Source organism: Chelonia mydas, chromosome 9 (assembly GCF_015237465.2).
Source record: "Chelonia mydas isolate rCheMyd1 chromosome 9, rCheMyd1.pri.v2, whole genome shotgun sequence".
In the NCBI taxonomy this organism is placed as follows: domain Eukaryota; kingdom Metazoa; phylum Chordata; order Testudines; family Cheloniidae; genus Chelonia; species Chelonia mydas.
In genome coordinates this window covers 94,628,287-94,640,916 of record NC_057855.1, presented here as the reverse complement: position 1 = coordinate 94,640,916, position 12,630 = coordinate 94,628,287, and the positions used below count along the sequence as shown (strand labels likewise).

Sequence of the window (12,630 nt, the reverse complement as noted above, 5' to 3'; positions counted from 1 at the left end):
TTGATATTGACCAGCTCTGCTGCCATCAAACCCAAATGAGACAGCCCAGTAAGAGCAAGATCTTCTAAGCCTGAGCCATCAGTGCCGGCTCTTTTTTATTGGATACGGATACCTTCGCGCCACCCCAAGAGACGTCAGCAGCCAGATACAACTGACAGATGCAAAGCATGTAAGAGAAAACACTGGGCACAACTTCCATTCAGTGTCCAGGGGGGTTTCTGGTGAAACAGACGGCAAGGCTTGCCCATTAAGGATTTAGTGTTTAAGTGTTGCATAGGTAGCTATGCTGCCATGCAGCCCTAGCAATGTAGCCATGTACAGACATGATTGGCCCAAAATATCACGAGCCAGTTTCCAGGGGAAACCTCTTATGCGTAGGTCAAAGAACACACAGGTACAGCTTCTCCTCAACAGTATTCCCTCACATTGCTGCATTACAGCAAAATCTTCTCTTTTACGTACCATAGTTATTTTTCAAGCCCTCCATACACTTGCCATCTCTCCAGCACGCTGCGGCAGTGATGGATTTCCAGAGGAGGCAAAGTCTGGGTTGATCCTATTTTGCACTGGCTGATGAATGGACACTCAAACAGAAGCTACCAGTCCTGTTCTTCTGGCTGAAGAGGCTCTCCATCCTAGGGCATGATCCCACAACATGCTAAGCAATATGGTGCTCAGCACCTTGCAAGATGGGACCCCTGGGATGATGTTCTTCAACTGCACTGGAAGGGAACAAGGCTCCCCAGGGAGCAGGACAGATCTCATTCCCTTGGAAAGGTTATGTTAGAGTTACCACAAGACCCCTCTACTTTCCGAGTTTTATTCCACGTGGGCTGACAGCAACAGACCATCGGGGAGTGGGAGAATTTCCCCATTAATTTAATAATTTCAGCTCATACTTCAGTAAAACCCAGTTCTGACAAAGGCCAACATAGCCTGTATGGGATTGATGCTATTTGGTGAAAAAACACAGCAGAAATCCCTGTTCAATCAAACAAGTCGTTCTTTACATGTTGCCTTTTAAACAAACCCAGACATGTAACTCCCCATGCCACTGTAAGCTCCTTCTGAGGCTGATCTGAAGAACCAGAGACCGTTCCCCAGCATAGCTCCATTTTGGAGCAACAGCCATTCTCCCTCTTGGAAAGGCTTCAGTTTTTATTGCTCCCGCTTCTGACTGCTGCTCCTTCCAACTGTGTGGCCAGGCTGAAAAGCCAGGAACTCAGATGCGGAATTTCCTTTCAATTGCCCCAGCCCCTCTGCTCTGTCAGAAGCTGCCCTGTTAGACCCGGAGAAACGCCTGCACCTAAGGAAGAAATCAATTGGCTGAACTCTCCGCATTGCCCTCTTCTGCAACTGGCAGCCTTAGGCTTCGCCTGGCCCAGGGAATTTTGGCATGCTTATCACTGAGTGGATTCCCCTGGCTTGCTGGTAACTCACCACTGTTTCTACACATAGCACTGGTCCCAGCAGAGCACAGGCAATTGCACTGCTATCATGCACTGGGCTCACCACCCTCATCAGTCTCCACTAGGCCGGATTCTCTTTGTAAGGGATAGCGATAGGCAACCCCTCACCCCCACGTCCTCCAAGCATCCTCCGGCTGTGCCCAAGTCCCTGTTCACAGAACTCTCCGATCCGCTATTCCCAAAGGAGCAGTCCACACCAGTTTGTTAGATTCAACTCAGAATCACCACATCACTTAACACGTAGCGCTTTATAGAGACAAGAAGAAGAAGTTTATTATCAAAGAACTGAGATTCGAGTGAACGAGAGTGAGAATACTGGAAACAAGTGGTGATATATAAAACAAAATCGTAACACACTTTCTAGAGCCTACACATAAACAACAAGGCATTCCCCTATCTCCTACAAGATAGCTTACCCCTGTCATTTCCCCAGGATTTTCAACCAGTTTGGCTGCAGTCCCTTCTTATGAGATCAAGGCTGCTGGCCGCTTGTCTTGACAGATGGACGGAATGAGGGTGTGCCTCTGTACTGCTTAGTTGTACCCCCAAAAGTTCATTGTCCTTATGTAAATAGGGCTCTCTCTCTCCTGCTGGGTCACTTCTGCCTGTAAATTTCCTCTCTTTGAAGATTTCACAATCCTTCATTAGCATTTGACTCATATAGTAAATGGAGGCCAACTGTGAACCAGACAATATTTAATTTACATGGAAGCAGGCAGCTAGAAACACAATTCTTGCCTGAAAGAAAACCAACTTTTTACCCTTCAGGTGACCAGTCTCATGACAGACCTTAAGAACATATTTTTCAGTGTATACACATAATTCCTTATACAACATCCATTTTGCCATTATTATGACGACCAATGGGACAGAGGTTTTCATCAGAGCCCCTCTATGACATTCCTTTGGTGAATCCAGAGTAGCCCTCTGCCCGTTGGCATCCATGGTCTTTGGGTCACAGTGACCTATGTAGTAGTGGGGGAGACTGACGCCTCAGTCCCATCTTGTGCCCTTACTGTGACAGCTGCTGAAGTTTAGGAAGCTCCAGCTACAGTCCCTCTACCCTGGTTTCCAACTAGCAGATTCACATAATTCAGGAAATCAGTTGCTACGTTCCTGTTTATCACCCCTATCTCATCCACAACCATTGGTTCTGTACATTGGTCTCTGGCCAAACCCCAGCCCAAGGCCTTCCCCGGGTGAGCTTTAGCAGGTTTAAGGCCCTGGGATGCGCACATAGATGATGGCTTATTTGATGCTGGTGCTCCCTAGGAAAATATCCACAAGCACTAACGGCCCCACAGAGCAGCAGGGCAATCTAGCACTTTCACGCCCAGAGCTGGAGCTAAGAGTTTATATTTTAAGCAATCCTGGAAACTGGAAAAACAGGTTTAGCTAAATTTAGTTTGGAACTGACCAAAGTGAAAGGGATATGTTCATTGCTGGTATAAGTATATTGACATCAAAGAGCTTATACCAGGGATGAACTATCTTTTACATACCCAGCAATTTCAGAAGAGTTTAAAGTGCATCAGATACGTAAGCTCACTTGTCTACAGTTTACCAGTGTCTTAGCAATAAGTCAGGGGACAGGGACACCACCTGGTCCCCAATGAACAAGAGGCTAGCTTCAGTTCATCTTCCCTAGAACATACCACGGAGAAGCAAAGGTGAAATCCTGGCCCTACTGAAGTCAATGGCAAACAGCAAATAACCATCTGGCCACCACACCTCACATCTTAGAATCATAGAATATCAGGGTTGGAAGGGACCTCAGGAGGTCATCTAGTCCAACCCCCTGCTCAAAGCAGGACCGATCCCCAAGTAAATCATCCCAGCCAGGGCTTTGTCAAGCCTGACCTTAAAAACTTCTAGGGAAGGAGATTCCACCACCTCCCTAGGTAACGCATTCCAGTGTTTCACCACCCTCCTAGTGAAAAAGTTTTTCCTAATATCCAACCTAAATCTCCCCCACTGCACCTAGAGACCATTACTCCTTGTTCTGTCATCTGCTACCACTGAGAACAGTCTAGAGCCGTCCTCTTTGGAACCCACTTTCAGGTAGCTGAAAGCAGCTATCAAATCCCCCCTCATTCTTCTCTTCTGAAGACTCAACATCCCCAGTTCCCTCAGCCTCTCCTCATAAGTCATGTGTTCCAGTCCCCTAATCATTTTTGTTGCCCTCCGCTGGACTCTTTCCAATTTTTCCACATCCTTCTTGTAGTGTGGGGCCCAAAACTGGACACAGTACTCCAGATGAGGCCTCACCAATGTCGAATAGAGGAGAACGATCACGTCCCTCGATCTGCTGGCAATGCCCCTACTTATACATCCCAAAATGCCATTGGCCTTCTTGGCAACAAGGGCACACTGTTGACTCATATCCAACTTCTCGTCCACTGTAACCTCTAGGTCCGTTTCTGCAGAACTGCTGCCGAGCCATTCGGTCCCTAGTCTGTAGCGGTGCATTGGATTCTTCCGTCCTATGTGCAGGACTCTGCACTTGTCCTTGTTGAACTTCATCAGATTTCTTTTGGCCCAATCCTCCAATTTGTTTAGGTCCTTCTGTATCCTATCCCTACCCTCCAGCGTATCTACCTCTCCTCCCAGTTTAGTGTCATCTGCAAACTTGCTGAGAGTGCAATCCACACCATCCTCCAGATCATTTATGAAGATATTGAACAAAACCGGCCCCAGGACCGACCCCTGGGGCACTCCACTTGATACCGGCTGCCAACTAGACATGGAGCCACTGATCACTACCCGTTGAGCCCGACAATCTAGCTAGCTTTCTATCCACCTTATCGTCCATTCATCCAGCCCATACTTCTTTAACTTGCTGGCAAGAATACTGTGAGAGACCGTGTCAAAAACTTTGCTAAAGTCAAGGAACAACACGTCCACTGCTTTCCCTTCATCCACAGAGCCAGTTATCTCGTCATAGAAGGCAATTAGATTAGTCAGGCATGACTTGCCCTTGGTGAATCCATGCTGACTGTTCCTGATCACTTTCCTCTCCTCTAAGTGCTTCAGAATTGATTCCTTGAGGACCTGCTCCATGATTTTTCCAGGGACTGAGGTGAGGCTGACTGGCCTGTAGTTCCCAGGATCCTCCTTCTTCCCTTTTTTAAAGATGGGCACTACATTAGCCTTTTTTCAGTCATCTGGGACCTCCCCCGATCGCCATGTGTTTTCAAAGATAATGGCCAGTGGCTCTGCAATCACATCCGCCAACTCCTTTAGTAGCTGGGGTAAAATCTTTTAAGTAGCTGGGGTAAAATCCCGGCCCTGTTGAAGTCAATGGCTAAGGCGTTCAGCTATAATCCTGGAGGTTGTAGGTTTATGCCTCATTGGATCGCATATGGAAAGGCTGCTCCAGTTCATCCAGATGTAAAACTGGTACCTGGTCAATAGGATTAGGGAAGTCAAAGGCAATTGGATGTGATGCCGGCCACATCACTCCCTTGCGTACCAGCGGCTATGGAAACTGCCATGCTTTAAACCGCATCAGCCATCTGTGGCTTGGGGCAGACTGACGTAAAGAGGGGAGGCTAACCCCTTTGGGAAGGTTGGACTCCATGCCCGAGGACTGAGTTGGAACCCTGCTTAGGTTCATTTACTTTACTTTCTTGCTATAAATACTAGTACATGAGGGGGGGAAATATGCTGTTGCAGTCTGCAAAGTCTTCTGCTGCAGAGTCAGCTCACCACTTTAGATCCCACTATTTCAAAAGTTTCAAAGCGAGCCTGAAATCAGATTGTAATGTTTCCACAAGCAGCTGCAGGAAGGCCACCTTTTCTCTCTCTCACACATATGCACACGGAGATGCAGATGGATCTGTTTTTGCCCTTATCGCACTGAAACAAACAAATATGGAGTGAGGGGTGTGAAGGCCTGGTGTATATGCAAGCGGGCTTTGACGTTTTGAAAACTTGACCTTAAAAGTCCTTATTAAAAAAAAAAAAAGAAAGGTCTGAACATTAGGAAATGCCCATTATGTCTCATTTCGAAAACTTCTCTAATTCATAGAGTTAGAATTTAAAGCCAGAGAGACCACTAGATCATCTGGTCTGACCTCCTGTATTGCACAACCCACCCACACCACCCAGCACCCCAACAGCAAACCCAACGTCAGAAATAAGAGCAACATAAATGAGACCCACAGGAGACCAGACTATTATGTGCCCCAAGCACCGCATAGGAGGGACCAAGGTGCACCAGTGCCTGAGGCCCCCGCAGTAGCAGGGAAATGATTAAATGAGATACACCCAGAGAATCCTGGCAAGTGACCTGCACCACATAATGCAGAGGATGGTGAACACCCCCTCCCCCCCCGAGGGTCCCTGTCAATCTGACCTGGAGGAAAATTCCTTCCTGACCTCACATACGGTGAGCAGTTAGTCCCTGAGCATGTGAGCAGAAACCATCCAGCCAAGCACCCGAGGGGGAGAACGCTCAGTACCCCTGCCCGCCTTAGCTATTAAATAGATATTTTAAACGTTATCGCGATGGTTCAGAGCTTTCTGAAGTATTTGGCAATTCACATAAGTCTCACACCACTAACTTTACTCCCACTCTGTTCCTGCCACTCCTTATAGCCAATTCAGATAAAAAGCCTTTGCAATTGTTCAGATCATTTTACCTATCACTCAGTACAGTATAATATACAGTACAATAGACTATTAAGATTCCCAACATGTATATTTGGTTTCCAATAGTACATGCTACTCCGTAAAGGTTAACTTTAGTTTTAAATAGCTCCGCCATCTGTCCTGCGATGGTTCACAGGAGCTTAATAATTAAAGAGGCAGAAACATAATTTCTTAAGCTTTTTTTTTTTTTTTTGGCAAACATTTTAATTTGAATCAGACACACTCATCTTAAAAATAAACACACACAGCGTGTGAATTGCTCCAACAATTTGTAATGACACTGAATTTCATTAGCACAAATCCTAACCTGCATTTCGTCAACTCCAGGCAGTTTAGAGATCGGGCTCTGATCTTCTCTGCTGTGCTTGTAGCATGGAAGACAAGATTGCTGGGAGCTGAAAACCAGCTGATAGTTTCAGTTACTCCTTACCCAAGTCCCCAGTATATAACATTGTGCATCAAGGCCAACATTTTCACACTTGGTGCCTAGCTAAGCGGTCTGATTTGCTGAGGAGCTGAGCAGCTGCAGTTCCCACTAAGTTGGACCTTTGGGTGCTCAGCAGCTCTGAAAATGAAAGTACTTGTGCATCTAAACTCAAGCACCCAGGTTTTTATATTTTGACCCAGGGCATTATTTGTGGATTGGGGATGTGTGTCCACAGCAATAGCTACAGATGTGCAGTGTTTTATTTATCATTAGTAGAATTACTATTTAGTGGATTGACAAAAGATACAGTAAGGTAGAGGCTACCATACTCTTCCCTTGTGTGTCATTCTTGTTGACAGCAGTGGGAGCTGCCCATGGAGAATTACGTATGGCTCTGTTGACCCAATCCAGTACCCACTGAAGATAGTGGGCGTCTTTCCACTGACTCCCACAGGGGTTGGATCAGGCCCTATGTGAGGAATAAAGCACTGTGTATTACGTGTAACCGACCACACCTCTCCCCATTTACCTCCTGCATTAAGAACTGCACCTTTTGCTTCTATGATAAACCATTTACTTGCTCCTGCAAATGAGGGTTAGGAGCATCCCAGGAGACAGATGAGGCAAAAATATTAATCAGAACAACATACCAAAGTTTATTGATTACTTCAAACAGAAGTTTCTGTCATGAAAAAGGGCAAGTTGCATTCATAAAAGGTAACATTCACATTCAATATCTGTTATATAAAGCAACACATGTATAAAATTGTATTTTAAGTGGGGAGGGGAGGAAGTAAGTTTGCAGTCCCTTTTTTTTTTTTTTAAAAGAAGCTGAAAAATGTTTCTTCTCATCAACTGTGTTTTAGTTACATCTTTTTATAGGCAATCATATTTTAAAAACCCCCATAGCTGAGAAGTTGGATGAGTGGCACAACAGTGATATTAATTGTATCTTCCACTGGTAGGTAGGTAGGCAAATTTGCATTTCAATTTGTATGTAATTCCTGACAATTTATACTATCCTCATACAAAGATTAGTTTCTGAAAATGTTCACTAGTACTTCGAGCGAGTCTAGTTACTTTTCTTAACTTTCTGTGTCACTAATCAGTGTGATTAATCTGCAGGGAATTGTTAGAAACACTAACCGGTTTCCTTCAAGATTTTCCACCTTTAAGCTCCGACTGACCTTTTAGCTCATTACTGAAATGTGCCGTAACAATACAACTTGTATTGTTTTATATGAACAACAATCACGGTATTACTGTGTTACTGTCAAATTATTGCCATTCTGAGTTATCTAATCTTTGGCAGGACCTCAGCTGCAGGACTTCCCTAATTCCAGAATTAATTCTTCTGTTCTCTCTTATACCACAGGTCCCCAAGGAGCAACAGATGTGGGGTCTGCTAATTTTGAATCCGGAGGGTCATACCTTTAGCTGGTGTACATCAGCATAGCTCTGCTGGAGTCCGTGGACCTACACCAATACACTAGCTAAGGCTCTTGCTCAAGATAGCCAACCTGCATTTCCAACACTCTACAGCCGGTCTTCTAGAGGTTTGGTGTTAATTCCAGCCCATCCTTGTGGATCCTCACATCAGTTTTGGTTTCAGATGTACGTCTACAGTGAATGGTTCACTCTACACCAGAATTAATTATTTGGAGATGGAAAGAGAAAAATTTGGTTCCAATCAAGCTTACTCTTAAAATGCAGGATAGTTATTCCCCCCTACCCCCTCCATCAGTACTCCTGAGAACATGCCGCAATCCTGCTCTTGCTGAAGCCAAAAGGAAAAATTCAGCTGGCGTCAGCTGGAGCAGAATTGGATCCCAACAACGCAGAATGCTACATGAAACAAACCAGGAGGGAGGCGGTCCGCGTTGGACTTGGAATGGTCTCAGATCATTGGAAATCTGCCTTTCAGTGCCCACATTTTGAAGATTATGTAAACATACCAACAAACAGAACTGTGCATTGAAGCAGAAAGCTCAGAGTTGGCGAACAGACCATATTGTCAGTGTATCGGGTGGATGTGCCCCTCGTGCTCGAACGTGTAGGCACAACATGATAGCAATCAACACTGGTGACCAGACAAGAGCTAAGGCTTCCTTCTAGTCCCGTGCGATGAGCCAAAGGAAAAAGGGTCTTGGTTATAGGGACTATGAAGGGGAATGCAATCCTCGCCCCTGTCCTCAGCAAGGAGGGGCTGAGCCGTGGCCAGTTTTGCCGTGAATGGGGCTGAGCACTCCCCCATCCATGCTGGGTCTTAGGAGCTGTGGGGTGTCCAACCCACGAGGCCTGCTCACATTTCCCCCCATCCCATGTTGAGTAGCATAGAGCAGTCATGACGTGCAGGGGTGGCAGAAGCCTCTCGCATGCAGTTTCCGCTCCTTCCCCTTGCTTTCCATGAATGGCAGGCTTTGTGTGACTGCTTAGATATAGATGAGGGTTTGCCTGCAATTACTGGGGATGGGGGGGAAGAGAACCCGATCCAGCTTCCCCTAAGGAAACGTCCCAACTACTTCAGAGGCAGCAGGAGAGAGGCCAAGAGACTGAACAGCCGGTCGGTGTTTTTTAAAACCAAGGCTATTACCAGGCATAGAATCAGGTGTGCGGCTTTCTGATCACAGTAGCGCCAACTCCTTTCCAGGTTTAGAGTTTCCAAACTTTTTGAAGGGAGGGAAGGGAAAATCATTTTTTGCAAAATTCTTTTCTGTTGTTCATCGATATTTCATGGAGATGGGAATTTTCTGTCCAGCCCTAATTTCTAGTCTCTCTGGGCATGAGCAAAGCAAAGCCTAAAGGTAAAATTGTCAAAAGTGCCCAAGTGACTTGGGAGTCTAAGTCCCATTGACTTGCAATAAGACTTGGGAGCCCAAGAAAATGGGACTTCCATACCTTGAAAATTTTTACCCCAAGTCTTTTTTTTTGCTTTATATGGCACAGGGACAGCTGGGCCATACAGGATGATGGGGGAGTCAACCTGGTGGGAAAATATCATTCAAAAAATAAAATGCCAATTGCACTTAATCTGTGCTCACTCAGGACTTTTTATAATCAAAGTGGTATTGTTTTCCTGAATAATAAAAAACAACCAGAAGTTGGTTGCCCAGCATTTGACCTTTTTGCTGTGCACACGTGGCATTATTAAATCAACATCTTAACCTACAATTTTTAAAAAAAATCTGCGGATTTTAGAACCCAGTAAAATGTTACTCAGAGAGCCAGATGCATTTATTTACTTATTTTTAAACTGACCTCCCCTTTTGTTGATGCAGATCATGAAGATTGCAGATTTATCTGGTATTATTTGCAAGCACAATCAATGTCAATGGGTCACTTAAGGCCCGGTTGTGACTACCATTCAGGTCTTGAAGGTGTCGAAACAACTGCAATTACATTCACAGAAGTGTGAGCATAACTACAGAGGCCCAGTTAAGCTTGGGCTGAAAACCTACCACAACACAACTTTTATTTAAGATTCTTTCCTGACTAAGGAGATTTTCATGAGTAATGAAGGAATTCTGTGTATTTTCAATACAGAAGGGGAAAGGGTTAGTTATTATGTCTTCCTCCTGTTCCAGAAACAAACCTGGTAACGTGGAAAAGAAGTCCTGCCATATGAAAACTCTTCAAATATTTTGATCAGCTCCTCAGAAATGTTCAGGCTGACACACGCATCTGCATTTTAATAAACAGAGAACATTTAAACAGCTCTAACCCTGCTGTTCGCAACTGAACATTTCACACCATCAACAGCTCAGTCCGTCAATATTTTCAAGTACTTCTGCTGCGTGGATTTAAATGCTGAACTTTTCTAACAATCACTTCCTGGCTTCAGCTGCTGGTGCACAGCTCTCACGAGCAGCCACGGGAGCTGTGCAAGACGACAGAACACGGTTCTAATTTCGGGTCCAACCCAACTTCCATGATGGGAGCCTTTCCAATGTCTTCCACGGGAGTTGGACAAGACTGTGATTAAGCAGAAAGGCTGTGCTACTTCTTTGGTCAGGCAAAAGAATAAGACTTTAGTGGCCATTCACTGCTGTTGGATGAATCTGTAATGGAGGAACCTCCTTCTATTCATTGGGCATAAGGAGCATCCATGTGTCTCTAAAGTTTCTATTGTTCCATTTTTATGGAATTCTAGACGTCCTTTTCTCCACTCCCGATTCCATGGACTTCTTATGTCCCAGACCTTTCCATTTTCAGACTTTGAAAAAATAAGGGCCGCAGCTGCTTGGTCAGCAAAGCTGCTTACAATACGTGTCATTTTAAAGGAGAACTGTGAGTTCAAACACACGGCTTGTCCTGCAGCACGAAAAGGTGCAGTGTTTAAAGTTGTTGCATTTGAGGTACCCTGAGATGGTATTGTTGTGTCAAGTTAGTAACAGCGTCTTTGATCTTCATTTCAGAAATGTATCCATTCTCCATAGGTTTGTAGGACAATAGCATAGGCAGATTAAAGGGTACAGTCTGTAAAATTAGAAGGGAAAAGATGGTTTACTTTAATCTTTACATTCCAAAAATCATAGTTGTGTTATTCTAGACAGCCAAGTATTAGAATTTGCTAGGAGAACAATAGGAATGGTGATAAAAAGACAGTGATAAAATGCCAAACTGCATTCACAGTGAAGGGGAGAGAGTAGTGTGACAAATGAATTTGCACGGTTTTCAAAACGCTACATTAGGTCAAGGATTAACTTCTGACTTGCTCTCCCCTGGGATTCTCATATTAATTTGTGAAGGGAACCGATCACATCTGATCTGATGTTAATGCAGGCAAATATTTACCAAGAGAAACTCCTGTAATACAGGAAGGATGGGATCTTTCCCAACGAATAGCACTTAGTAGACTACCGGGAATTTCCTCCCTTTTTTAAAGTTGATTTTTTTCCTTGCTGCTTCTGGTCTAACATTACATTTATTCAGTCATTCTATGCACACATGTGCATGTTGAACAGGAGGTGAAAGAGGTTGATATCCATCAAGAGGTGTAGAATAAGGCACGAAAAACTCACTGGCTAGTGTATGTGACCTGAAAAGCAGAACATTTAGGAAGCAATATGCTTCCCAGATGGAAAAATTATTGCAGCATTTAACTACTGAAGAAGTGGGTAATGTCTCTGTGGGAAGATCCTCAGTCAGATCTGAGTGATCAGATGGCTGAAGCTGGCTACAGGCATAAATATTTGACATGCATGTAACACCCCTCTTCCATAAGACTTCCCCCAAAGTAAGCAGCGTGGCACACAATTTAACAACCACAGTCTGCTGGGATTGGAAACTGGGCTTCCAAGTAGCCGACATCTTGTTAGCAGGATTCTTAGAGCAACCAACTATGCAAAACGTGAGGCTCAGATGATCAAGCCATCCTTTGGCTGCTGGGTGTCTGCAACACACTGGTGCTCTGATGGGACAGGGGCTACTGCAATATCAGGGTTGCCATCACTGCTTCAGTGCTCCTGCACTGCCCCCAGGTGAGTGGGGAGCGCAGACCTTCTGCAGAGGCTGTATGCCTCAGGGCGTCCACACAAAGATGGGCAAATTATTTGGAACAATGACGCCCTCAAATATCAAATATTTTTCATGGATTGCTGAAAATGTGGAAACAGCCTGTTTTCACTAAGAATTTTTGGAGTGGAAATTGGTGCGTTTTTCTGTGCCTCAAAACCGTGATAACATTTAAAAACCTAGCCATCTCTATGGAACCTGGCGTAAAACAAAAATCTGGGTGGCAGAGAACTGCCCCAGCTGGTGACACATTTCCTGCAAAATTCAGCCAAACACAGTGTGACTTTGCCCCACCCACCATTGCAGTTCAGAGAACACTCAGGGGTGCAATGGGATTCCAACTAGCAATGAGATCAGCAGACTTCCGGGCCTAGTACATGTGAACACCCCACCCCAGAGCAGCCTATAGTCCTGTCAGAGGAGGTGGGCCATTTGCAGGTCTATTTATTTAATCTGGTATGTTGACCAGGCTGCGTGGTCCATCAAAAGAGGAAAAAAATTAAAGACAGCAACCGAGCCAAATGAATCAGACTGCTTGAAAATAACAGCATGCAGCATCCCTAAGTC

The 12,630-nt window shown here is 44.9% G+C and overlaps 1 protein-coding gene across 5 annotated transcripts in view; it reads right to left on the bottom strand.

Moving 5' to 3' along the window:
* Window positions 1-7,181: 7,181 nt before the first annotated feature.
* ATP11C (ATPase phospholipid transporting 11C) overlaps window positions 7,182-12,630 on the bottom strand; it is a 119,089-nt gene continuing 113,640 nt past the window's right edge. For 3 of the 5 annotated variants that reach the window (XM_037908068.2, XM_043521775.1, XM_027822543.3), the window contains exon 29: window positions 7,182-11,025. In XM_037908068.2, the coding sequence (XP_037763996.1) occupies window positions 10,885-11,025 (141 nt within the window). In that variant the 3' untranslated portion in view covers window positions 7,182-10,884. The remainder of the gene's footprint in view (window positions 11,026-12,630) is intronic. The other 2 variants (XM_043521777.1, XM_043521776.1) reach the window with 2 other exon arrangements.